This window comes from Nyctereutes procyonoides, unplaced genomic scaffold, assembly GCF_905146905.1.
Source record: "Nyctereutes procyonoides isolate TBG_1078 unplaced genomic scaffold, NYPRO_anot_genome, whole genome shotgun sequence".
Taxonomy (NCBI): domain Eukaryota; kingdom Metazoa; phylum Chordata; class Mammalia; order Carnivora; family Canidae; genus Nyctereutes; species Nyctereutes procyonoides.
Window position 1 is genome coordinate 21,063,448 of NW_026575037.1, and position 26,825 is coordinate 21,090,272.

The following is a 26,825-nucleotide window of genomic DNA, read 5'->3' on the forward strand; positions in this document are numbered from 1 at the left end:
CAAAAAGTAATTACATCTTTAAATTAAAAATAACTTTTATTTCTTATTACAAAGCAATACATATTACTGACATATTTTAGCATGATTTTTATTTATCCAGGAGATAAACTTCTCACCAGAGAAATGCATCTCTTGGCTGATACTTATAATAAAAATCAATGAGAAAGAAAAATATTCAAAAGAAATCCACTATGCCCTACCATAGTTGTCATCCTTTTCAGAAGGCAGGTACCTAGACCCTGGAAATTTAATTTAAGGTAATACTATGGACATCAGACTTAAAATCTCAACCTCCCTAAATTTCTACTGAAAAACAGACAACACCAATTATCTAACATTCCGATCAACATACATGCAGACACTACTACGGGACTTAAAAGTATCTCACATGGATGAATAAATAGCTAAATAAAAACATTATCTGATTATCAACAGACATTGCGTTCAGATGCAGAATGAAACCTGCATCACAAGAACAAAATCATCACAGTACCGCACGCTACGAGCGGCCAAATGAAAAGCCCCCGCTACAGAGCGGAGTCAGGAGCCTTTCTGAAGGCAGCTTTGTGCGTATAAAATAAGCTCCTGGTTGCTGGATGCTGAACTGCCTGCAGCCCAGCTCATCACATCTTAGGTAACAGAGCCCTGTATCATCCACAGTATAAAAGAACCATGAAAAGCTGCATTTCATTACTTTTCTCTTTACTTACCCTCTTGCCCAGCAAGTGGGTATCTGCATGAAAGGAAAAAATTATTTAGAAAGCTAAAAACTTACTATTCTTAAAAAAAAAAAAAAGAATTTTGCTTATATTTATCCTTTGGAGCTTCCATACCCTCCCTTGGAGTAGTGACATATTTAAATCACATTGACAGAGAATCACATTGCTCTAGAGAACTACCTGGCTTAACTTCACAGGAAACCAAATGATGGATGCACCAAGGACTTGGCTCTCCCCTGCTCCTCCAGCATAAGACACCTACATAAGAGGTCTGCGTAAGAGACCAGCAGACCCAATAGTGACAATTAGCTAGGAGGCAGGCATCAGAACCAGCTGCTTTCTTAGAGACATCATAGTGACAGACCCCACAGGAAGTCATGTATGTCCCCCTGCACCGGTTGAGAAGCAAGAACTCCCAAGGAACCCTCTTTCATTCTTCAGGTAATGTCAACGGCACCCTACTTTTCTCTCCAGCCCTCATTCCCAACTGGTGGAGGATGACCTAGCCCTCTGCAGCTATGAGGGGACACAGCATCCAGCAAAAATACTGGATGTAGTTACTTGTGAAACAGGAACTTTGACGATGGGTACTCGTTCTGGGGAGCCTCGCAGTCATGATCCTACCCTTACGGGGCCTGGAACAAGGAAAAACTTCTCTAATGACAAGAAGGCTGACCGACACTGCTCTTCCATCACTGCAGAAGAGACAATTCAGGGACTGAATTTCTCAGATACCCGCTATTCACCTGGTGAGTTTGTCTCGTTTCCAATGTGACAAAAAAGGGACTGCTAGCATGCATCCGTTGTGCGCACGCCCGCGAGCCTGGAAGGGATGCAGAGACCAGCTCTCACAGCACAGAACAGGCTTGCGGCAGTGCAGTCCTCCCCTTGGAAACACATCTCAAGAGGTGCATTCACATTTCAGAAAAGAATAGGCAGCCAGGGATACAATCACAGGTGGGAAGTGACATACAGAAACAGAACAAGACTGGCCAACTGGGCTCACACCCCAGCAGAGATAATACAAACTCATCGGCTCAGGCTGTTGGATGTTTTGAGGCACAGGGAAGTCAAGTCTTCCTGTGTAACAGACATTCCCATTAGGCCCGAGGGGAAGAAAATGTAATGTTTTTCCAGGCCTCATTTTGGTGACCCGGAATGTCCAATCCCAGCTTAACTTCCTGACGGAGCCCCCGTGGAGCTGGCATCCCCAGGCTCTGCAGTAGTAGATCTCCAGAGAGGTCTGGCCTCGGCCTTCACGTTGTCAGCAAAGCGGGGTGAGGGACGCTGAAGGGGAGTGAGTGCCTAAGCACAGCCAACCCAGTTTCCGCCTGGGAGCTAGAGGGGAAGAGAGACAGAGCCGTTACACCACACCGACAAAGGACAAAACACAAGAATCCCTCCCTCCCCTCCCCTCCCTCCTTTGCACTGCCCCCCCCCACTGCCCATGACCCCACGTCCACACACATGCATGGACCCTCTGTTGTGCTCCCCTTGACCCTTTACCAATCTGCAACAGCAGAGTCAGGGGCTTCTTTCCCTGAGAAACCAACCTTCGTGACCTTGTTGGACCAGGCACTCCTTCCAGACCTAGACCATAAGCTATATACCCAAGATAGGAGGCAGAAGCTGTGGGAAGCCCTGTGGTAAAAAGGAGAGCATGTAGGCTGCTATCAACCAAAAGACCATGGTGACAAATGGCACTGCAGTCAGAGGCTCCTCGGCTTCTGAGGAGGCTGTCTACGGTCCCTTCCGAAATCCATCTGAGCAGAAATCAGCTTCTTCCCAAAAGCTGGGGCGGAACGTTTTGTGAGGAACTCTTCCCCCCCTAGAGCGGTGAATCCCAAGTGTTAAATTTGCATGTGAATCACTTGGTAATAAGCCTGTGAAGATGAAGATTCCGATGACTGGGCCTGGGCCGAGAGTCTGCAGAGCTAATGAGTTCCTGCTCCTCGGGAGGCTAACAGGGAATGAGGCGCGAGGCGGTGACACACTTCCACCTGTATCTCCTGTCCCAGAAGTTTAATGCCATTTCATTCTGTTGACTGCAAGGTCTTTAGAAACAGGCAGGTCAGGTTCTAGAAGGGGCGGCCCGCTAAATTCTAAGAGATCTCCACGTTTTTTTCTTTACAATAATGAGTTACATGTTGCTAACGGGAGTCATAGTACAGTGTAGGCAAAGGCAATTTTTTCTTGATTCTTGAAGAGGGGCCAAAAATGTACACACAGCTTCTACCGGAGTTCACGTGCCTTCCATAATGTCCTACCCATCCTTCCCAGAAGGTGGTGGAAGAGAGCCATGCCCACACCAAGGAATCCAGTCATGCTGCCAACTGGCTTTCAGGAGTCTGAGCTCAATCATGGAGCAGCAGCACACAGTTTTGGAGGTGGGGGAGTGGATGGAGAACACAAGTCAAAATACAAAACAAAAAACCCAGAAGCCTTCTGATAGGTTCAAGTTACTCAATGATTTTATTTACCCGTTCTATTCACACACACACACACACACACACCACACACACACACACAAAAGCACATTTCAGATATAGTTATACACACCTTCTGTGGATGTGAGTGCATATTTTGATATCGTGTCACCACATTAAATCAGATGCTGGTAAGGACTCACATTACTGTTTCACCAGAGCTGCGCCTAGGAAATCCGCAGGATAACTCTAGTACGTGAGTTCCCAATTCAGTCCGTTCCCTTCAACCATTTCCTAATCCCTCCAAGGGGCACAGCTGGTGATCAGTCCTTTGCTTTTGCCACAGTAAAACCATCACCATATCAGACGAGTTGATTTTGTTATTTCAACACAATGAAAAAGAAATGTACACAAGCAATTCAGATACAAAAACATTGAGTTGATAGATATTGGTCCTAGGTCCCCAGTGAAAGGCTGATTGGAAAGAATACTTTTGCCACCTCTTAAAATCCATTTTTAAATGTAAGATTTCCTTTGCATTTTTATTTATTAGAGTAAGAGCTAGATGCATGGGAGACAGAAAACAACAGCATTATCCACTGCTATATCCCGGGACAGGGAAGCTGAGGACACAGCAGGGTCAGCAGCCGCTGGTGAAAGGCAAGTCGTGCCTACAAGTGGGTGAGTGAGTGGAATGAATGCAGGCAGAGGTAACAATTTCAGGCTTTGAGCAGGCATCTCCTTCGCTGAGTTCACAAAACATTATACACAAGTGATGTTCAATCTTCGTTTGCTACAAAATGATGAGAATTTGGCTGCTACTCTAAATGAAATGTCTATTAAAAATCATAGCGTATAGAACTTCCCCCTGAAAAAACATGTGAAGTGTTTACGTCCTTTTGTTGAAGGACACATGCGACAGACACAGAATTCTAGCAATACGCATCTGCTACTAACGGGTACAATTAGCAAACAGACTGTTGGACGACAAGAAACCTACTGGAGTCCGTCAGCCAGTCAGCCAGCATATTGTTATCGCCAGATACAGTCTTCTAGACACCAGGCGTCTAAATTAAATTCCTGGGAAGTCAGAGATCCATCCTGCCAATGCTGCAACCTGGCTCAACTGTTAGATCTTTTTAAAATTAAAAATTTTAAAACACGACCAAGTCAAAATGTATGCTAGGAAACCTGGGTAAACTGGTCAAATTTCCGGAAAACAAACACAACACGGCTTCTGAACTCAGCACAGACAATGGAATGTCCGTAAGACTGTATAACCCAGACACAGTTCCCTCAATCATTAGACTTTCTTCCCCCTGTCCTTTGGCTACCCCAAGCACCAATAGGTTTCTCCAGAACCGAGACCTCCTACTCAGAGAAAAACCGTAAGATGGATTTATTTCCACAGTTATGTCAACTTTCTTGAGAATGCTGGTGCCTCTGTAGATCCGTTTGTGGGTTACAAAGAGGAGCACCCAGAACCTCACAGGAAACACTCATCCATTCAGCCTGGGAATACAGACACATTGTATTCCTAACTCTAACTTCTTGGGGGAGAACAACCAACCAACCAACCCTGAGACAATAAGATAGGACAGACCCAACAGCACAATGCAATGTTCTTAAAAGATTTCCTTACTCTATATTGGGGCTAAATGTAAAACACTCTCCGTATCAAACCCAAACCAAACCAAAGGCAATACAGATTAATAAGAACTAAATTCTAATTTGAGGGTTAAGAGACAAGAGAAGCTAGTTCCCCAATCCTCTTCAGATTCCTCTTTCAAGTCTGTCACGAAATTCATCATTCAGCTTCCAAACAAGAAAATAAAATATACAGGGATTTTCCTTTCCCCATTAACTAGATTAAATAATTTAAACAGGCTAAAGCCTTCCCTGATTTCTCCCACAATGAAACCGAAAGCCTCAGCAAAAGGTGCTCTGGGACCCCTCCTTTCTTTGTACGATCTGTGATCTAGACGTGATTATGGTAACGTGTAGGTACAACTAACACATGTTCCAGTAAGAAAGGAAGAAGAGGAGAGAAAGGGCAGGAAGCAGAGTGTCTCTGAAGTGTGGAGCAAGAGCTCTGTTCCACTCTATTCTCCTGGCTTCTTGCTGCTCAAACTTCTCTGGAGGGATCTTGCTCTAAAACCTGAAGGGTGCTGAGAGCCTCACTACCGTCAAGTTCTAATTTCTCGTGTCTTAATTTCTTGTGTCACCTCGGGCTCTCCCTTTGGGGGAAGCAAACTAGCACGGGGGACGGTGGAGATACGAGGAGCAGGCTGAGGGCCACAGAGGACATCCTGGCAACCTGTGTCTCACGCTGGGGTTCACAAAAAGGGTAACACAAGGCTCGTGCGCCGGAGAATCCTCCTCTAAGAGTATGCACAGCTCAGATCCAAAGTCTTTGGATCAAAATGCTCCTGCTTGTCATTCATTAGCTCTGAATTGTTCTTAGTGCACAGCAGGAAAAAAAAAAAAAAAACTTGAATGAATAACCATTTGGCCTAAGGGTGCTGCCGGCCACTCAGGTTCCACAAGGGCTTGTAGAAGTGCCCCACCTTCTGCCTAGATCACATCTCATCCCCACCTGCGGGAGGAGGATTCTCACCTCCTACCCCCTTTAGTCTCACAGGACAAGAGAAAAGCCAGAAGTAATCTAAACTCCACTTTGATGTCCACACTTACAGACTCAAGGTGTTGCTCTTTCACAAATGTTCATTTGTTATAATTATATAACCTGTCTTCAAAATAACCTTCTTCAGGGCAAGAACCTTCTCTTCTACTTCCCTGTCCTCTACCATCATCACTGCCTCCCACCCAGCCCGAAGCCCTCACGAAGACCCTACGTACACGGGATGTAACGGCAAAGCTGTACGGCAGCTTAGATGCAACGAGGGGCAGAAGCCAGGCATGCAACCTTTTTGGAAACACTGTGATGTCCTACTCGGGATGTAAGAATAAAGGACTCCAGGTCACAAGCCGGCTGCTTGTGATGATAACCTTTACCATCCTACAGGTTTATCTCCGTGCCTTTAACCAGAGCGCTGAAAATTCCCAGCTATGACCCAAGGGCATTTATTCACACAGTGGTTGTGTGAATCACATCACCCTGCAGCGCAAAGGGTTAAAGATGGGACTGGAACCTAGAGCAACCCTCTCAAACACAGCAGCCTGCCCTCAAGGGGGTCACTTCATGTAACACTGTGATCTGCTCTCACGTCTAACTCCAGGGAATTGCCCTTTGAGAGCCAAGGAGAATTCAGAATTCTAGGTTGATGCTCTGACCAAGGAACTATTCCAGTATTTCTCCCCGCAGCTAAAGTGGAACTCGAGTATGAATCGGAATCTTCAGCGAAGTTACTTCAACGCATACATAGCCAGACCCCCAACCCGAGAGATTCTGAATTTGTGTGAAGTCTAAAGTGGACCAGAGCACGTACATGTCTCAAAAATTCTAAAGAGCGGGGGGGGGGGGGGGGGGATCCCTGGGCCCTGGGTGGCTCAGCAGTTTAGCACCTGTCTTTGGCCCAGGGCGCGATCCTGGAGTCCCAGGATCGAGTCCCGCATCAGGTTCCCTGCATGGAGCCTGCTTCTCCCTCTGCCTGTGTCTCTGCCTCTCTCTTTGTCTATCATAAATAAATAAATCTTTAAAAAAAAATTCTAAAGAGGATTCGAATGAATGCTCCTAGATGAGAATCTTGACAAAAGGTCTTCTATTAGCAAACAAAAACACCCTTGGCCTAAAGCTCACTTGCTTTTGCCGGTTTCCTCTGAATGACAAATTGATAACTTTAAGGTGTGGGATTCATCCCATCACTTGTAAAAATCTCATGAGAAATCAGGACTTCCCTCTCAGAAGACTGCACATATATTCATGTTTTATATGCACAATTGGAGGGCCACCAAGGAGCTAAGAATCCCCTGCTCTAAACATTTCCTGTTTAACCCTGCGGAGAAAATAAAATGACAGAAGCAAATAGGCAATTCCAGACAACTCAGAGCTAGACCCCTCAGGGTCCCAAAGACTCCGGGACATTAAGATGGAAGAAAGAAAAAAAAAAGAGAGAGAGAAAAAAAAGATGGAAGAAAGAATACACCCGTGAGAAGATTAAGTTCATCATCAGGCCTCTCCCAGATTTAGGAGAAAACAACAACAACAACAACATTGCTCATGCAAAATTTTTTTAATCTAAAGTGGAGTGTTGAAAATTACAGGAAAATAAGCTCTAGTGACCTCTTCCCTGCTGTCTGCCTTGAGCAATGCCAGCATCACTGGTGACTCTTTAACTTAACTCTGTCCTACACAGCCCCAGAGGTCACTGGCCTCGGCAGGAAAGTTGCTGTGGATGGCAAAGCTGGGAGCCACTGGAAAAAAAGGCATGGCTGCCCTACAAGAGACCTGCAAGAGCTAGAGAATGTCCTCTTCACCTAAACCTCACTCTACAGCTGCCAAAACAACCTATGCCTGGCTTTTGAAGTGAAAAATACCAACCAAGACATTTTGCACACACTCAGAGCCAACTCCCCCCAGGGCCTCGTAGATTCAGGACTAGTTCTCACGAAAGGAGGCACGTACTCTCACCCTATGTCCACTTGCAGGCTCCAGAGCACCCGTGGATGTTCTACAGCCTAGACTGACCCTTTCAGGACCTGGCTTGAGAGGAAAGGAGAGGGGAAAAAAAAAAGCTCCCCCAGTCTGGATCCATTGAGGCCCCCTGCCGAGAGCATCAACAGAGCCTAGACTTCTCTCTTGCCACCCCTCCCTTGCTCCACAGACACCACGAGGACAATGCCATGCACCACACCGGACAATCCAAAGGGGAGGTGAGCGAGGGGGGGAGGGCGGACAAAGCAGGCAAGTAAGGGCTGTGAGTAGAGCACACCTCGAAGAGACAAAGGTGAAGGAAAAATGGGCTTCTGCGTCCCCCTCCGCCCCACCCCCCACTTTACCAACACAAGGACGTTAGGGGTTTAGACACCAGGGACAAGAACCAAGTCTACGGGGCAGGCTTAACCTCAGACCCAGCTATGCTAAGCACCCAGGGGAGCGTATCCCTTTTCCTCCTTCTCCAGACCACCCCAAATGGGGACGTGTCCTGAAATACCCACTGGTCAAATGGCCCCTGGGCGGGGACATGTTTCACACTGGAGAACAGCTAAGATTGGTCTGGAAACACGTGAGCTCACGTTCTGTGTTAAGATCCGTGGTGGAGCACTGGGGGTAGGGGCTGGAAGTTAAATGACTCCTTGGTGCTTAGTGACAAGGGCAGGAGGCCAAGCCTGGAGGGGACACACGGTTACACCACCGGAATGCTGACTTGGGTCTTCGGCTGGTCGGCCCCTTCTTGCGTGTCCAGGGCACGGAGAGGGCTGAGGGGCTTGAGGGGCCGGCTCCCAACACTGTAATTTCTTGGACGCCTTATTGTATTCGAACTGGACAGAGGCGTAAAGCTGTTCCTTCTCATCCTTACAGGGGTTTGGTTCTTGGGGAAGTTGTTCTGATTGGAAATGGAGGGACACCACACAAATGAAAGCCAAGCCAAAAGCTCACTCATAAAGGTTAAATAATGCTTGTAACCACAACAGTTTTCTCCACTCCTGCTCCTCTGCAGAGAGAGTCTCTCATAAGACATGGGCCATGGCCTTATCGCTAAGTCCCAGGACACTAAAGGGTTGTAGAAGGAGAAGCTCCTTGAGTATCACACTCCAGAGGAGGAAGGAGGGCCCATGAAAGGAAGGGGCTTATTTAAGATCACACGAATTATCAGGACACACCTAGGAACAAACCCTATACCTCCTGACCCCACCTTACAGGCTCCTCTGGATCCTACTTTCTAAAGGGAGCACTCCCAGGACGGGGCGGGGTGGGGGATCTGTATCTCACTTCGGTCAAACACTTGCCATACTTAACTGGATTTCCAGGAGCCAACTTTCAAAGTTAAAACTCATGAAAGAGGTACTAATTTAAAAAGCCATTAATTCCAACATCTCTTCCTTTTGGAAGTAAGCAGACTACGTAGGACATGAGTTCTGGATGTGTCTTCCTTTTGTACGTAAACAAAACCCCAGTCTCGTGACGTCAGAGGTTCAAAGACTCAAGGTGGCAGGGAGCCTGCACGATCATCTGTGGGAAAATACTTACGGCTGGCTTGTCGCGGTGAGTGTTCACAGCCTCCACGTTGAGTTTAATGGTTTCCACTTTGCATCCTGGGGAAACAGGAAAGAGAAAGGCCTTCAGGAAAAAAGCTCCAAGAACTATTCCTTAGTTTCAGTGTGAGAAACATACCACATAAGAATGTATATATTCCCAAACACACATATACATACATCCCTTTTCTAAAAGATTTTATTCATTTATTAGAGACAGAGCACGCACACGCACACGCACACGTGAGCTCTCACACAAAAGGGGGAGGGGCAGAGGGAGCAGCAGTCCTGGCTAGACGCAGAGCCCGACACGCAGTGGGATTCCAGGCCCCCGGGATCCTGACCCGAGACGAAGTCAGACGCCTCACCGACTGAGCCACCCAGGCACCCCCCCCCCCCCCGCCATACATCCTTTCAAAAATGGAAGGTACTGATGCAATTCCTCTGGTACACAGGGGTGGATGACAGGCTTCTAGAGAAGATTCAAACAGCCTGACTTTCTTCAATTCCCCCACCCCCCGCCCAGCAGCCGCCAAGCTTATGGTTACCGTAGGCCACAGGAGTAAGTTTGAAGATGGTATGGAGAGGGCACCTCAAGTACGGTAGCTCATCTGAAAGCAGAAAGGCAGGGGAGAGAAGTCTCTCAGTACCGCGTCGTAAGGTCAAGTCGGTGGGGAAATCTAAGGAGCTTGCGGGGTTGTCTTTACCTTGACCCCGGGTTGTACGACTCCACCCCTAAACCCCAGACAATGATCAGGATGGCCACCAAGAAGCTGCCCAAGCTACTGAGAGGCTAACATCCGTCCATTTTAGATTTTTCCATGCAGCAGAACAGAAACAAGTGCAGAAGCCAGGACCCGGTGGAAGCGAAGACTGTGGCCCCCTGGGTGTCCCAAAGGTCCAATCCTCAGGCTTCCCAGCAGCTCAGAGAGAGGAGGAAGGGAAGGGGCAGGGGCAGAAAAGCCAGCAACTTCCTTACAGCTCTACCCAGAAACTACCCTGTGCTGCATCCAAAGGATGAAGATGCTAAGACACGGCCCTCCTTACAGCCAAACAACCAGCTGGGAATATTCAACCACTTTTCTGATTCTGCCAAGAGAGTCAGTTTGACGCCGGCCCTTTAGCCAAGCTGGATGAAGGAGCTCCAGCAGCAGCCACTCTCCACTGGGGGCTTTTGTACCAAAGGAGTAAATTCAGCAAGTAGTTGGTGCGGTGGCTGCTGGGAGCCCCACACTGCTGCTGGAAGAATGCACTCCAATTTGAGTAGAAGAGGGGGAGGTTCGGTTGCCTGGGATCCTGGTGCCATCCCGAATCCAGGCCCCTCCCCGTAAATGTGTCCCCTGGCCCTTTCCTCAAATGTCACCTGCACCCTTGTCCAGGAAGTAGGCCAGCAGGCAGCGCATGACAGCTTGGTGGGAGATGACGAGGACGTTGCCCTGGCGCTCCAGCTCCATGATGACGGGCTCCAGCCGCTGCACCAGGTCCTGGTAGGACTGTGGGGGAAGTGAGGCAGACTGGTAGAAGGCCAGGCTCAGGCTGGCAGCCAAGGCGGTGGCTGGCTCCAGAGTCAAGAGGCCACTTCTCCTTCCCCAGCTGGCTTTCCTCCTGGAGATTCAGCGACTTCAAGTCACCGGCTAACTCCCCCAGCCCTGGGATCCCTCGAGAATACTCAGACCTCTCAAGAGTAACAGTCAGGTCAAGAAAACTACAGGTCAAAAAGAGGAAATGTGAATTCAGCCTGTCTTATATTTCCTTCCCACAGACGAACAGGCAGCGCATGAGGCAAGGAGAGGCTCCTAGGGGTTTCCAGAACCTCTCCCATTGGCTCTAGACTATGAAGTCGCTCAGGCCAGCCAACAGCCTCAAACACAAAAGGTGACAGGGAAATCATTCATCCCCCATATATTTACTCGAGCCTATGCCTGCTTGGGTGGGGGTGGGACCTAGGGAGTGCAATGAAGAAAAAAAAAAAAAAAAGATGTTGATTCTACAACTAATCAACACAGAAGACATCCTGGCACTCTCTTCCCTGGAGAGACATTCGACTGTCTAAGCTGAATTAAATGTGACCCAAAGGCCAGAGGACGAAACTACACGATGCCTTGACTACCCTTTCTAGACCCCCCACCTCCCACCAGATCCTTCCCCCAAGTTAAAGCAGTCGCCCCACATGAGAAGAAACCTCACCTCCCCACCAGGGTACCGATACAGGTATTTCTCTTGATCTCGAAGAGCGAACTCGTCCGGGTACTGCTTCTCAATCTGTGCATAGGTCATCTCCTCGCACACGCCCTGCAGGGAGCCACACGGGCTGCAGGAGGGAGGCCAGCCCCCGCGGCCCACCCGAACTGAGGAATCCCAGCTTCTTACTGCGCACCAGGCACTGTGCCAGGTCCTTGCCCGGGCGGCTGGGACTAGCAGGAGGAGGGCCACCACACAGAGGACGTGGCATCTCCAGCTTACGCTGCCACTTGCTCGGACTCTTCAGAAAAGTTAAAGGTCCGAGAAAAGTCAGCAGGATAAAGGGATCAGGAAGCAGGGGAGGAGAAGAAACTGAAGGGACAAGAAAATTCTTGCAGAAGGCGTTAAGAGTACAGAGGAAGAAAAGAGAAAGAAAGGCCTGCTTTTGTGTTCAAGGACGGGGAAGCCAAAAATTGGAAAGGAGTTTTCTAAGCAGAAACTAAAGAAGTGAGTTGTCAGCTATTTCTTCTTCCCAAGAGAAAAAAATACAAGGGAACCAAATGGAGCTGCATTCTCCCCAGGTGCCAGGGGGCCTAGGTCACAGAATGGTTTGGGGCCGTCACTGGCACAGGTGCTACCTGGTAGTTCTAGTCTTCTAGGTCAAACCGCCCATATCATGACTTCTGAGGGCTCTTGCTGGAATATGAGACTCTTACTGGCTTTGTAGCCATCAGAGTTCCTACTCACAGCATCGATCTCGTTCAGAATCTTCCACTGCTCATAGGTCACACCCAGGGATTCAGCGGTCTGGATAGTCCTCTTTAGCTGGCTCGTCCACACTTTGAGGTCTGCTATCTCCTGTTCCTCCAGAAACTTCCTTAAAGCCTGGGCAAACTGAGGTTGGGGATAGAAATTTTCAAAGGAGAGAAACAGGTGCGTGCGTGTGCATGTGTGTGCACACACACTCACAATTGCTAACTCGGCCTGTAAAGGATGATATGCAGGACCATGATCAAAATCCAAAAAGTGCTACACAGTCATGATAAACCCAAGAGGAAATGAACTTCCACTGGAGCATCCTGTACTGTGCTAAGCATACAAGTCGTGCCCAATAAATAACTGACGGTTGAATTAACAGCAGAAGTGGTTCCCAAGTTACCATATTACAACACAGCCAGAATGAGTGGACGAGAAGAGGTCTTCAGCATTTGCTTGACCATCTGAAACTACCATCTAAGCCCCAACGGGATTTAGGAAGAAGTAAGGGGATAAGAGAGAGGACCTCCACCATGCCCTTCCTCCAACTCTAAGCCTGGGAAATCCAGCCTACTGCTGAACATCTCACCTGTTTTCCCCGAGCCGAGAGGCCAGAGTCACCCCCAATCTTCCCCAAGAGGTTGAATTCGCTCTCTCCATGCCGGCAAAGGTAAATGGTACGAGGCTGCACGTGGATATTCATGAGGTAGTAGACGATCTTGCTCTGGATGTAGTCCTGGACTCTGTTCACTAAAAATCGCTGGCCCACGTTTATCACCTTGATGAAAGACAGATCCCTGGGACAGAGCAGGAGAAAAAGAGAACCCGTGAGATTGATAATTTGAGGAGAACAGCAGGAAGGGAAGGATTCCCACAACGACTTGTGGGCTCAAGGCCCCTCTTCCTCCTCTCCTGTCAGAGTTGACCCCCATGTAAGGAACCAAGCAGTAAGAGACGGATTACACCTCAGACCCGAGGAGGTAAGATGTCCCAAACTTCTGGCCAACCTACCATTTCTTCAGTGCCTATGGTGTGCCATGTAGTGTAGGTAAGTATGATATGAAGAATCCAGGCTTTCCCTCAAGAGCTAGGCTAGGTGACCTCACAATTTTGCTAACCCTAAAGTTTGGTGAGAAGCACAACCCCCATGTGAGGCAGTCAAGACCTGGCCCGGGGACAGCATCACAGGCAGGCAAGATCTCTGCAGAATCTTAGAGATCTCTACACATCCCCTGCATCCACCTAATCAAGCCTCTCTCAGAGGTACTTCCGCAGTGGTTGCGTCATCAGACAATTTCTCTCACTGTAAAGATAATAAATGCATATTCCAAAAAAAAAAAAACTTTCAAAAAAAAGGTGGAATGATGCAAACAAAAATCACCCAAACGCTACCATCAGAAATACTATCTATAAACCTACAGACACTGTTCTAGAATGTTTTCCTACATAGGGCTTCTATGTAGAAGAATATACTATTACACCATTTCTAGAGCAATGGTTTCAACCTCTGTAGGAAGGAACACCTCCCAATACTAACATTCTGGGCAATCGACTTGAAGGAACTTAAGACTCAAAACATTGAGCAGACCACTAACACACCAGAACAGAGGGCTATGCACACTTTTCTCACCACCTTCAACATGGATTTGTCATTTTACTATGGCTCTTACGTCTCACACACACCAAGTTAACCCACACTGAGGACTGTGTTGCCAACAGACACTACCACATTAATAATGGCTGGCACCCCATCAGACATTTCTGATGAGCCAGGCATGTTCTTAAGGACTTTACCTGCTTTATATACATATGTGTGCGTATGTACACACACACACGTATCTGTACATACATACACACATCTTATATATAACGTTTATATATGTTTGTTATACACTTTTACTTACATTTGTATTATGTGCAGTTATACATGATATTGTGTATATATATATTTGTACAGTACATTTTACATAAACATACATTTTTACTGTTACTATTCCAAGTGTAACATGCGTACTTCTACATTAACGTGTGTGTGTTACGCTATAGTGTGTGTGTATATATATAGTATATATATGTAGAGTATAAATACATACACATATACACAATAAACTTTAAAATTGATCGAAAGCTGATGACGCATCTCTACAACACCCTAGATCCGAACTACTGATTTTGCTCCCCAGGGACCCGTGGCAACACCTGAAAACATTTTGGGTCGTCGCAGGTTGGGAGTGTTACTGACAGCTAGTGAGCAGAGGCCAGGGAGGCTGCTGGACATCCTACAATGCACAGGGCCCCCTAGGGCTATAACAAAGAATTAGCTGGCTCAAAATGTCAGCAGTGCAGAGACTGAGAAATCCTGTTTTAGAGGACAGAGAGGAAGAACTGACGATAGAAGACACTTCACTGTGCGAGTATAAGATGCAACCTACACAGAAGCCACAAATCCATACCTTGTTTCTCTGGAATGATGGAAACATTACAGGCCTGGATGGTCAGCAGAAAGTATGCGGACAGAGGGAGGAAGGCTCTTTTCTCAAGCGAGACCCCTGCCTCAGGCCCTTCAAACCGTGGCCTCAAACCTTACTTGTCATAGTTGTCTGGGTCAAGGGGTCGGTAGGTGACTTTGTAGCACTCGATTCTCTTTAGGAAGTCCTCCATCACATTCTCCCTGTTCCTTTCAGGGTAGTCCGGGCTCGACACCTTTACCTCCTGGAATCATAGGGAGAGGAGGGCCTGGTCAGAGGTGTGCCCTTAACAACCCTCCTGCAAACAGCCAATGCTAAATAAAGAGAAGGAAGTCCATAGAAGGGCCCTTTTGCTGGCACGCTGGCAGTCCTTGTTTACTAAGCACCCCCTCCCTGTCCTGTGACCCTGGCAACCAAGAAAGGAAAGACAACTGGGAGTCATGTGCCTGCCCTTGGCTGAAGGACTGAGACAGTCACACAGCTCAAACTGCTCCTGGGCCCCAATCCCTTTATGGGTCCTGCTAGGTACACAGAATGGGTTTCAATTTCTCCGTACGGTCACTCTGAATAGGGTGCATGATGTGGCACGCCTGACTTGGACGAGATGCCTCTTCTTAGACGTGTCCGAGTTCCCACACTGCTAGGAGAGCACTACATGATACCGGGTTTACATAGCACAGTACAACCCATCAGATGGGCACTGGTTTATACCGTGACTGGACAGGGCATGAGGCACTCAGGGCATAGAGCACTGACAGTCAGTGGGCAGAGCACTTTCCTGCATGGTGGCCCTGACAGACAGTGAAGAGACTAATCTACTCTGAAGACATCCCCAGGTCTCAGCATCCAGCTAGTCCCCAGAAAACAGAACCAAAACTCCTACAGTCTAAGTCTTGGCTTCAAACGACAGCCCATTCTTCCTTTATTCCTCAAAGTCTCAGTTTCTTCTCCTAAGGGAAGAACGTGGATGTCTAAAATGGTGCTCTGGAAGATCAAAAAGATCACCCTGCACTGTTAACCGGGTCTCTTTCTTTCTTTCATTACCCAGCAGACTCTCCCCCCATCACCCACCAACACACACATAACCCAAGGGAGAAAGGACAGGAGATGGTATGCAAGGGGTGTCACCTACCAGGATGTTGGCAGCAATGACATCAGGATCATCGCAGACAGATTCCACAAAGAATACCTGGCCAGGGAGAGAAGGCGGTGATAAATGAGCCAAAAATGCCCAGGCTGTTCATTAACAGCCTATGTTCACGCCTGCCCCACTGCAGCCACCACAGCCCCCAGGATTTTCTTTCATGGACGTGGCCTTCAAGGCCTCTTCATTCAGGAGTAGCTCTTACCACATCCCCCGGGCCTCAGACATACAGGCTAAGGGGCTGAGAAAGCACCTAAAAGAAAAGGAGTGGGGGTATTCCCCAAGAGAAGCAAAGCGGATAGCCAATCCTGTCCTCACCCGCCAGAGTCAGATCCGCACGTCCCTCCTGACTCCCCACCTCCACTCATCCCTTTCCTCCAGCATGGAGCCAGATCCTACCTTGAAGGAATTCTCCTTGGCAAAGCTCAAAATCATGTCCCTCCTCTCCCTGGTGGTATTGGTGGCATCGAACACCTGGGAAGAGAGGCCACGAAGTAGATGAGTAGGCTAGGAGAACTGCAATCCCACCAAGGCAGACCTAACGTGAGGCTGTGCAATCTCTTGGATGGAGATCGAGATGGGGAAGAAGCAGGGAAGGCTTACAGCAATCTGCCCGTTCTCCTCAGTAAGATACGCCTTCACATCTTCCAGCGCCACCAAAGCACACTGTCTGCCGTCAGAACAGAGGACATCATGAGGGTAGTGCCAGGCAAGTTCAGGCACAGCCAGAGACACAAACCACTGGGCTGCTGGGGGAGTCACGTGCCTTCCCTCCTGGTTTTCCCTGTGGTCAAAATTTTCCCCTAACTAGACTTTTCAACTTTCCCACTGTTTTTGGACCAGCCTAGATCTTTCCCCTTCCCCTGCCCCATGCATATAAGGTATCCCTCTACAGGTTTACTCTGCAAACATACATGCATCTCCCTGAGCCTGTTCTTCTACGTACCTAAGCCCAACGTGACCTGTCCACCAAATAACTTCCAGTTCAAATTCCCACTGATATTACTGAATATTTAGTGAAAGGAAAACCCAAGCCCTGCAACATCCAGTCTTATGATGGCAGAGAAAGAGCTGGCTGGGAGGTCAGGCCTAAGAAGACTCACTTGCGGATCTTCATGGCCTCCTCATTGTCGTGTCGGAAGAAGTCGTAGGACTTATAGGACTTGACTGCTTCACGTCGATATACCCCAAGATTAAACACTGCAGATGACACCAACAGCCTTCAGCAGTGAAAAAATACAATGGCCCCACCAAAGGGGACTTCTTGATCTAACGTCAGAGTGGCCAAGGAAATGGAAAAAAAAAAAAAGCACCATGGTACGCTGGGAACAATACCAGATTTAAGAGTCAAGTTAGAATCAAGTTCAGGCTTATTAGACCTTGAACAAGTCTTAAACTGTCTGAGTTTCAATTTCCTCAGCCACTTTGGCTATTTCACAGTAGTACTACTAAGATTAGACAAGATGATATAGAAGGACGTAAAGCCCTATACCGTCAAAGGCATGCCCTCAAAACTAGGGCAGTCCACCCAGGCCAAGAGAAAACAAGTCTATAAACAGGGAATAAATCTAGTAAATCAGGAATCAACTACTATTTCTTCCAGGAGCACCCCGTAATCCTGATGCCAAGGAGAGTGAGTCTCCCAAAGGCCTGGGAGGCCCAAGAACTAGTCCTTTCCCTTCCCAAGGAATAAATGACCTGCACCTACCTTTGGTGGGCACCCCAATCCAGTTGAGGTAGCGTGTGAGTTTCTTAGACACATACGTTTTGCCCCGGGCTGGCAAGCCAATCATAACGATGAGAGTTGGGGAGTTGGTCATATAAGATGCCCACGCTAGAATGGAAAGAGAACAGAACTGAATGGCTGAGGGGCTGCGGAAGGTTTGTGCCCTGGGCTAGGAACTTATAGACCATAACCTCGTTTAATCTTCATACACCTCAGTAAAGCCAGGGGGAGGACTAGGATGGCAAAGAGAAGAGCTATCAGACCAAACTCCTAAAAGAGAACTAAAAGGTCATATAAATTTCCAAGTACCCAACCAAGACATGTCTTCCCGACATGGACAAAGTCTCCACAGAGGTACCTAAGGTGGAAAGAGAGGCAAATGTGGCAAGGATGGAAAGATTAAGAACCACGGCACCTTCCTTAACATGAAAATACCTAATAACACAAGAACAATAGGGCTGTGGAGGCACGCCTTGTGCCTGGAGATTCTCCAGTGATGAGCCAGCCTGACTCCTACAATAGGTCCAACAGGGTTTCTATCCTGAGGATCCCATCTATCCCTTCAGAGCCATGGGCAAGAACTAGCTTGCCCACTGTAAAAAGGGCCTGGTCTCAAGCCGTTTTGGCCTTTGTGCTCAAGACAAGCTTAAGCCAGAATTTCTAAACCACAGTGGGATGCAGACTGTGGCAAACCCTACTTGACACAAGTTCTATCTGCGTCCTGAGGTCTATGAGTAGACCTCAGGAAGCTTCACAGTAAAGCTAGCCTATAAGGGCATCATGGCCAGTCGGCCTCGTTGGCCATGTGAAAACAAGAAATTTAGAAGCAGGAACAGCCACTCATCCATCCTTCCTTACGAGACTTATTTCGGGAACGCTCACGTACAGAGCTAAGGCTCACTCGACAGGCAGGGCAACCTAGGTGGTCAAGTGACTTGCCTAAGGCTACAGGATGAGTCACGGAAGCGCTGGCATTAGAATCCAGAGCTTGTGCCTCCTCCGCAGCTTGCTCAACAGGGGCTGGTTCCTCCCTGCCCATCCTGCCACAGAGGGGTGGGAGGAGAGGGGCCTCCATTGCAGCTGCCCACTTTCCTGGGGCCAGCACCCAAACTGAGGTTGGGTAAGGAGGACTCAGGCTCTGTGGGCTCCTGTGAGGGGAGGGAGAAAGAAATGGCCTTCGCTTTCCACTTCCCAGCACTGCTTTCCGAAAGGTGCCCTGCAGGTTGCTGCTGCTTCTCTGCTCTGGGACAAGGTGACCCTGTGAAGCTAAGAAACAATTCAGTAAAGCTGAGGTACTTGCATGGGAAAGTCATTTTCAACAGATCTCACTGGAGAAGCGGGCAGAAGGATCTATAGTTGACCTCGGAAGGAAGAGCGTTTCCTGGGGATGTGGGGCAACAAGTACCCAGAAACCAACGAGTGGCCCCAGTGCTGAGGGAGGAGTGGATGCCCGGACTCCGGGTCAGAGGACTTGGCCTTTGGTCCTTCACCCGTGGCCCACATGGAAACTTCCTGGGCGTGGGCAGGGACTCCTCCAGAGCAGGTAAAGAGCAACGTAAGTGATTTTCATCTGTGTCCAAACAGGGAGCTCGAAGGCAGGCAAACATCAGCCTGCAGCCTCAGCTCATGTGAACCCCTGATCTCTGACCCGACAGGTCTGCCCGGGGAAAGCTGCTTCAGGTGTCAGCAGTACAGTCCTCATGAATCTTCACTTTCTCCAGCTCAGCACCACACTCTGCTCAATCCCTCATGATCTGCCTCATTACCTGCATTTCTGGGCCTGCTTTGTCCACAACTTCCAGCCCATTAGGCACTTCCCCCCAAAGGTCCTCTTGCTCTCCCCTAAAGCTAAAAATGAACTGATGCTCGGGAGCTTCTCTGAAGCTGAACATTGGACCAGCTGCTGCATGTTTACCTAACTGAACAGAGAATGCTAAGAGCAAAAGAAAACCGGGGTCCCTAAGGACTCCCCAAGGCACCACACCTCCCACCTCCAGGCTTCTCGTTTTTCAGAGTACAAAACTAAAACTCACTTCCCATCTCAAACTGCCACGTTGACAAAACTAGGAACGTTCTGTCCTGCCTGTTACAAAACAAAACCACTGCCACCTTAATTTGAACAGTAGATAGTTCAAGCTGATTCATTTGAGAGACAATATAACCTACCTCTTGGCATATAATGGAAAGCCTGAAACGCTCTCCTCCTACCTTCTTTACACAAGATTTAATTCACTTTCTCAAACTTGGCTCTGCCTCCCGAACACACTTAGAGGAACTGAGGGCTTGGGAACTTCCCTCCTACAAACAGAAACAAACCCAGGCAAATGAAGAGCTTGGCCCACAATTCCATAGTAGAAAGTCAAGGTCAGGGCTCTGACCGGACTCCTGGTTTCGTGACTGCCCCATCAGCCCCGGCCACCAGATCTTGTCAGCACCTGGCGAAGGGAGCCATGTGGTGAGCATGACTATGCTCTCTAATCTAACCCTGAAGGGTGCTCTAGTAGGTCAGTGGTTCCCAGCCTTTTGGTGAACAAGGCTTTCTTCCACTGTTTGTTCTAAACAGGCCCAATATTTTTGAAATACGCAAGCTGATTAAAATGTGTTGCATTTGTATTTTTTCCATTCATGAGACGTCATAAAACTGCTAATTATCTCCTACTATTTGACTGATAGGCATGAAATAACCAAGTTCTGTGGCTAAACACTGAGAAAGTTAACGTTGCAGCTCTAGGTGACAATGCTGATTTCCATCCATGCACTTTGAAATATTAAGAATACCTAACAATACAGAACGTTTTCGGAGAATAGATTAGCAATATTGATCAACATTTCAATTGTCTTTCCTCCTATTATGTCTATAGGAAAAGTTGCTGGTGCAAACGTGCAGCTTTCTGTGCAAGGATGCTCCTGCAGCACTGTTTGTGATAGTGGGAAACCGGAAACAGGGCAATTAAAATGTCCACAAGGAAGGAAGCTGGCCTATCCATATAATGCTATACTATGCAGAGAGGTAAATCTGGATTTACAAACACAAGGAAAACCCCATGATATAGTAAGGTTTGTTTTTTTTTTTTTTTAAAGAAAAAAAAAAGGAAAATTGCAGCAGAACAGAATATATGCAGTGTGAATCTATTTTCATTAACAGGATACACCAGAAGATGTCAGAAAAATCGAACTTAAGGACAGGAGAAACTGTGGGAGATTTTTTTACTTTTCACTTTCTGTTTTGTTTGAATTTTTCACAAACATGTCTTGCTTTTTTGTAAATGAGGAAAGGTACACATGGGAAGGCGTTTCGGACCTACTCAAAATCCCACAGAATAAAAGAAACAAAGAAAAGCATGTATACACTCACCCCTGCCCCCACCTGCCTAATTCCTGAGGTGCCTGAAACCAGTCTATCTGAGCACCTTAAAGGAACCTCTGCCAGCTGTTCCCCAGTAACGCTCCTTTGGGAGGTTTTGGCTCCCTGAAGTCCTTCTCCAGTCCTTCTCTGAGTGAAGTTAGCCAACAAGGTGTAATTGGCAGCAAGGGGATAACGGCTGAGCTATTAATAAAGCAATTGCTAGGTGTGAGCACAGCCAGGGGAGCCTGCTCCAACACCAGGCAAGCGATGGGGAGAAGGAAATAAACACCTTTTTCTCCTCCTACTTTGGCTGCAGCAGTCTCCCAGTCCAACCCATGAGGGGAGAAGAGAGAGAGTAAACGAATGATGGTGGAGTCAGGACAACCCAGATGCTTCTAGTGGGAGCGAAGAGGATGGAGTTTGGAGAGGAGAAATCAGAGCACGGAGCAGGAATCAGGGTCTAGAGGATCAAAAGGGGAGACCTGGGATTACTGTCTCCTTGACTATCAAGAGCCCTCAAGGCAGAAAAACTGCAGAAGAGTTTGAATGGCACATAGCAGGTTTCTGTGGAGAATAAAGCTGACGCTGGACACTGTGCAGCCCAGGTTGCCACCTGCACTCTATAACCTTTTGAATCAAGTGTTCCAATAACACAAATGCAGCTCTCTTTAGTACTCCCAAATCTGGGTTACAGTATTGTCTAGAGGAGAAAACATTCTTTACTGAAAATCTAATCCTTCACAGGGCTCTTTTAAATGGTTAGCTCCCAGCACGGCATTTACAGTACGATTCAATTTATATGCAACGAAAAGTCACCAATGAAAAATAATACGCTTTCGCTCTATAAACACTCTTCTAAGTGCTTACTTATATTTACTCATTTAGTTCTCACACTGCTCTTCGGGGAGGCACTATTAGTATCTCCGTTTTACAAGTAAGCATACTAAGGCGCAGAGAGGATAAGCAACTTGTTCAAGGGCATGCAGCTAGAAAGGAGTAAAACGAGGATTCAAACCCAGGCAGTCCAACTCCAAGGGCTGCACTCAAACATCATGCTATCCTAGTTTTCTTCTGGGGTCTTGCACTCAGTACCTGGCTTCGGGCCCTGGTAGAGGAAGGAGACCCTAATCGTGCAGATGTGCCAACCCCAGTATCATATCCAAACAAGCTGCCTCTGTCGCAGCACAAAGCCCAGCAAGCTTCATTAGTGATAGATGAAAACAGATTATCATCATCAGTCACGAGACTGACAAGGAGGTGACATCAAGGTTGAGACTCTGGGGAAAGATTTGATCGTGACAGGATTGATTTTCCAGGTCTTATTCTGGTCGGCTATTTCCACTTGCTGTATACAGGACCGCTGACGTGAGAACGGACTGACAGGGTTCCAAAGGAAAGGTACATCTGGAAGCAAGGGCAAGGGTTAGCATTCCTGGAGGGTCCCCAGAAACTGTAGGGACCAGTTGCCTGGGACCTTTTGGCCATACAGTCTATAAATGAGGATTAGGAACTCAGATGCAGAGGGAGAAGAAACGATGTTTCATTTCTATGCAAACCCACCTGCTGTCTCTGTTTATAGAACTGGCAATGGAAACTGTCTCAGTGAAACCTGTCCCCAGAGGAATGAACCTGCAGGAAAGGCAGCTTGCAAAGTGCAAAGGCTAGCCCAGTGGGAAAACAGGGTGCCCAAGTCACAGTGAGAGGTCAGATGTCAGAACCTGACTCTCCTGAGGCCTGTCGAAATTAACTACTACTGGCTTTTACCTGCAATTTCTGCAGTGCGCAGCACCCTCACAAAACACGGCCCCAAAATAAAGGGAAACTGTTAACAGTATCAGCCCTAAGTAATCCCCGCACCTGCCACCCTGCCTTAATCTCTGTGTGGGTAACTTTCAACATCAATCAAGTGTGCAGATGCCCCTACGAGACAGCTAGAGAAAGCAGTAAGAAAAGGTGGGGGATATACCAGCAGTCTGGCCCCAGTGACAGACATTTCACTGGGCCTACTCATTTCAGACAAGAAATTCCCCTGGTAGACTTGGGTTTTCAGTTCCCATGTCAAAGAATTCTCTCTCCCACCAGGTATCAAAATCTAGCATTACAACTATAGCCCTAAGAGAAACATCCCGGGAGGGAGCAGCCCCCCTCCTATTTCCCCAGACTCACAACATTTCTTCTCTGACATTCGAAGATTGGAGGTTTTGGTTTCATAGCTGTTGTTGTTCTGTTCCGAGGAAGATTCAATATTCCCAGACATGGCAGCACTTCCGGAGATGTCTGAAAGGGACAAAAGGAATGTAAGGAAGGAGACATCCCTCAAGAGACTCCGTGAAGAGGACAGGTGCAGAGCAGTGAAAGAATCTTGGGCCAAGGGGATCCCTGGGTGGCTCAGCAGTTTAGAGCCTGCCTTCAGCCCAGGGCTTGATCCTGGAGACCTGGATGGAGTCCCACGTCGGGCTCCCCGCATGGAGCCTGCTCCTCCCTCTGCCTGTGTCTCTGCCTCTCTCTCTCTGTCTCTCCTAAATAAATACAATCTTTAAAAACATTTTTTTAAAAGGGGGTTGTTTAAAAAAAAAAAAAAAGAACCTTGGGCCAAGAATCAAGTTCAGCCCTCTTGCTCCGGGTTAATAGCTCCGATGCCCCTAGATAAGTCCTCCTTAGCCCTGTTTCTTCATCTGTAAACTCCGTTGCACTAGAACCTTGCCCTTTTAATGCTGACTTGGGAGTTACATTCACATAAATTGGCTCCTTCAATCCTCCTAATAATACTTCTGCAAGGCAGAGGTGGCTACCATTGTTCCTTTCGCCCAAAATGTACAGGTTGAAAGACGGAATTCAGTCAAATGAAGTGGCTCATCCACATTCCTTCCTGACCTCAGATCCTGGTTTTCGGAGCTGGGGAGGACAGCGGCACGAGTCAAGAAGTCACGGGTGTGCGAATGGGCTGCAGAGATAGGTCGAGTCCGTGATTGTGAAGTCAGTCATTGCAGTCCAAGGGCAGGATTCGGTCCTGCCAAAAAAACGGGAGAAGTGGGGGGAAAGCTCAAACACGGTCCCTGATGGAAAAGCTGTGACCGGACCCGGTGACGACCCCGGCGCGTCATCGCCATCTCTCCTCCGGGGTTCCCCCCCTCCAGCCCTTGCTCTGCACCCTCTCCCCATCTGCCCCGCGGCTCGCAGTCTGTAAGGAACACTGGGGAGCCAAGAGGTGGTAAATGACTTCCCCAAGGTCACCTGCTGAATGCGAAGCCGTGACTCCCAGCTGGGGTGGGCGAGCCTCGAGCTCACGCCCCGCAGCCAGACAGGCAGCGCGTGGGGACCAAAGGTCCTACTGCTCCGAGCACCTTGCACGGTCCTTCCGCGGACCGCACCGACCCTCCGAGCCAAGGCACCCGCCGCCGCCCCCTCCCCCGCCGCCGCGAGGCATCCCGCCCCGCCCCGCCCCGGGCCCTGCGGCGCGGCAGCCGCTCACCCTCGGAGCCCTCCGCAGCTCCCCCCGGCAGTGGCCCCGGCCCCGGCACCGGCCCCGGGACGCCGCGGACGGGAGCCGGCACATCACGTGCCCCGGCCAGGCCCCGCCACCCTGGCGTCGGTCCTCACCTGGAGAGGCTCATCCGCCAATCCGGCGGCCGCAGGCTCCCCGGGGCGGGGCTCCGATCGCCCCCGCGGACGGCGGCCGCGGAAGGTGGAAGGAGAAACCGCGCAGCCCGGAGCTCGCGAGCTCCCGAGCGTCCCCGCACCCGGGAGGTGCGTTGCGTCGTTGCTAGGCAACTCCCAGAGCTGGGGGCGGGGCCAACCAAGACGACGCCCCGCCCCCGGGAGATGGGCGGGGGGGGCTTCCTCTCGCGAGAGTGGACGGCACAGAGGTCGGGAGGGGCTGGGACTTTTTAGCAGCGGGAAAGCCTTGCGGGGTTAACGCTTTCCTCCCTGAACCCCGGGGGACCTCGGGACGCCCGTGACCTGCAACGTAAACTCGAGAAGGTGCTTGAGCCGACGGCGCCGTGGGGCGCGTGCGTGCCCTGGTAGGCCGGACCCCGGGGCCACTCTGGTTGCCCCAGCAGGAGCCCCCCTCCCCGCGGTCCCCCGGCGCCGGCCGTCTCCGAGCACCAGATGGGGAAACTGCCTCGGCAGAAACGAACAGAAGGACACAGGGTCACGAACGGTGTCCAAAAAGGCAAAAAGCTTTCATAAAACTTAGAGGTAGGGAGAGTGAGAGGGGGGAGTTTGCGAATTTCGCGTGCACTTTTCAGCTGCCCCCAGGCCTTTTCTGATGATGCTGGATTCTGTTGATAAACCCAAACCCCAGGGTACGCAGGTGTGCTGCCTCGGATCCCGGGCGGCGTGCGTGCGTGCGTGCGTGCGTGCGTGCAAATAAGTAAGGACTATGGATTTCTTGGAAAAGAAAGAAAATCAGGGAGGCAAAAATAAGTAAATAAGGACTATGGATTTCTTGGGAAAGAAATCCAGAGAGGCCAAAATAAATATATAAATAAATAGATACTATGGATTTCTTGGAAAAGAAAGGAATTCAGAGAGGCCAAAATAAATATATAAATAAATGCTATGGATTTCTTGGAAAAGAAAGAAATCCATAGAGGCAAAAATAAATAAAGACGGACTATGGATTTCTTGGAAAAGAAAGAAATTCAGGGAGGCAAAAATAAAGACGGACTATGGATTTCTTGGAAGAGAAAGAAATTCAGCGGGGCAAAAATAAATGAATGAATGAATGAATGAATGAGTGAATAAATAAGGACTATGGATTTCTTGGAAAAGAAAGAAATTCAGGGAGGCAAAAATGAATAAAGACGGACTATGGATTTCTTGGAAAAGAAATTCAGGGGAGCAAAAATAAATGAATGAATGAATGAATAAATAAGGACTATGGATTTCTTGGAAAAGAGAAATTCAGAGAGGCAAAAATAATTGATTGATTATTAATAAGGCCTATGGATTTCTTGGAAAAGAAAGAAATCCAGAGAGGCAAAAATAAATAAGTAAATAAAGACTATGGATTTCTTTGAAAAGGAAGAAATTCAGAGAGGCAAAAATAAATTTTAAAAAATTAATATTAATTATTAATAAGGACTATGGATTTCTTGGAAAAGAAAGAAATCCAGGGGGGCAAAAATAAGTAAGTAAATAAAGACTGGATTTCTTGGAAAAGGAAGGAATTCAGAGAGGTCTTTATTCCTCCTTCACCTGGGGATTAAACTCATCCTTCAAAAAGAGCTCAGGCAGGATCTCCTCTTTGGAGCTTTAGGGTTGGGGGCTCCGCGGCCGCCTCCATCCGTCCAGCAGCCGTTCGTGGGGCGCGGTCCTCGGTGCTGGGGGCGCAGCGCTGGAAAGGTGACCGCGTCCTGCATTATCGCGTGGCCGTGACAGCCAAGGGTCCTGCCCCCCCCACCCCACCCCCCCCCACCCCCGCCGCCTCCCGATGCGGGGAGGACTCGGGGTACCCGAGGAGGCCGCGGAGGCCCCTTCCTGGCCGCGACCCCAGGACGGCCTGGAGTCCGGATGACACAGGTCAGTCCTCTTCGCTCCTGCTCTTGGGGCCACCACCCCAGGGAGCAAGTGCCCCGGGCGCAGGTGCCGACCTCGGGCGCTCTCTGGGGTGGCCGGGGCACGGGTGCAAGTCCCAGCGCCCTGCAGGTGGCGGGGCCGGTCGTCCGGCTGCCTCGGCCTCGATGAGTCAGTTTGCTGCAGCCGCGGGCCCGCTCACGAGCGCCTGATTGCCCCTGACTCACTGACCATTCTCGGCATTCGTCTGCGTCCCGAACCGTGACTCCGATCTCTCCAGGTGTGGTTTGCAAGCCACACACTTTAATAGCTTCCGACCTCACCAAGGGCAAGGTCACATGCCGAGGTGCCCGATTCAGGATCCCCTCCCTCCGCCCTCTTTC

General features: G+C 48.9%; 1 protein-coding gene across 9 annotated transcripts; it reads right to left on the reverse strand.

The window, feature by feature from the left end:
* On the reverse strand, positions 1-26,809 carry PFKFB2 (6-phosphofructo-2-kinase/fructose-2,6-biphosphatase 2). Of its 9 annotated transcripts, none has more exons than XM_055319382.1 (17): positions 26,382-26,508; positions 26,125-26,263; positions 23,797-23,932; positions 23,089-23,199; positions 17,559-17,684; positions 16,954-17,050; positions 16,454-16,520; positions 16,250-16,324; positions 15,839-15,895; positions 14,826-14,950; positions 12,828-13,035; positions 12,230-12,376; positions 11,489-11,593; positions 10,665-10,794; positions 9,850-9,912; positions 9,297-9,361; positions 1-2,057 (listed from the first exon to the last, which is right to left on the reverse strand). In XM_055319382.1, exons 4-17 carry the CDS (start codon positions 23,177-23,179, stop codon positions 2,025-2,027), a joined length of 1,389 nt encoding a protein of 462 aa, XP_055175357.1. In that variant the 5' UTR covers positions 23,180-23,199; positions 23,797-23,932; positions 26,125-26,263; positions 26,382-26,508; the 3' UTR covers positions 1-2,024. The 9 variants fall into 9 exon arrangements, with proteins under 9 accessions (XP_055175357.1, XP_055175355.1, XP_055175351.1 ...); XM_055319380.1 differs by lacking the exons at positions 1-2,057; positions 26,382-26,508 and adding exons at positions 3,655-8,652; positions 26,674-26,809; XM_055319376.1 differs by lacking the exon at positions 1-2,057 and adding an exon at positions 3,655-8,652.
* Positions 26,810-26,825: the final 16 nt, after the last annotated feature.

What these genes read in the sequence shown, in the direction of transcription:
- PFKFB2 (XM_055319380.1), bottom strand. Translation starts at nt 23,179, where the DNA reads ATGTCTGGGAATATTGAATCTTCCTCGGAACAGAACAACAACAGCTAT. An exon ending in GACCCAGACAACTATGACAA is followed by an intron (nt 13,036 to 14,825) that starts GTAAGGTTTGAG and finishes GCTCTGTCCCAG; the next exon opens with GGATCTGTCTTTCATCAAGG. An exon ending in CTCACCGCGACAAGCCAGCC is followed by an intron (nt 8,653 to 9,296) that starts GTAAGTATTTTC and finishes ATTTCCAATCAG; the next exon opens with AACAACTTCCCCAAGAACCA.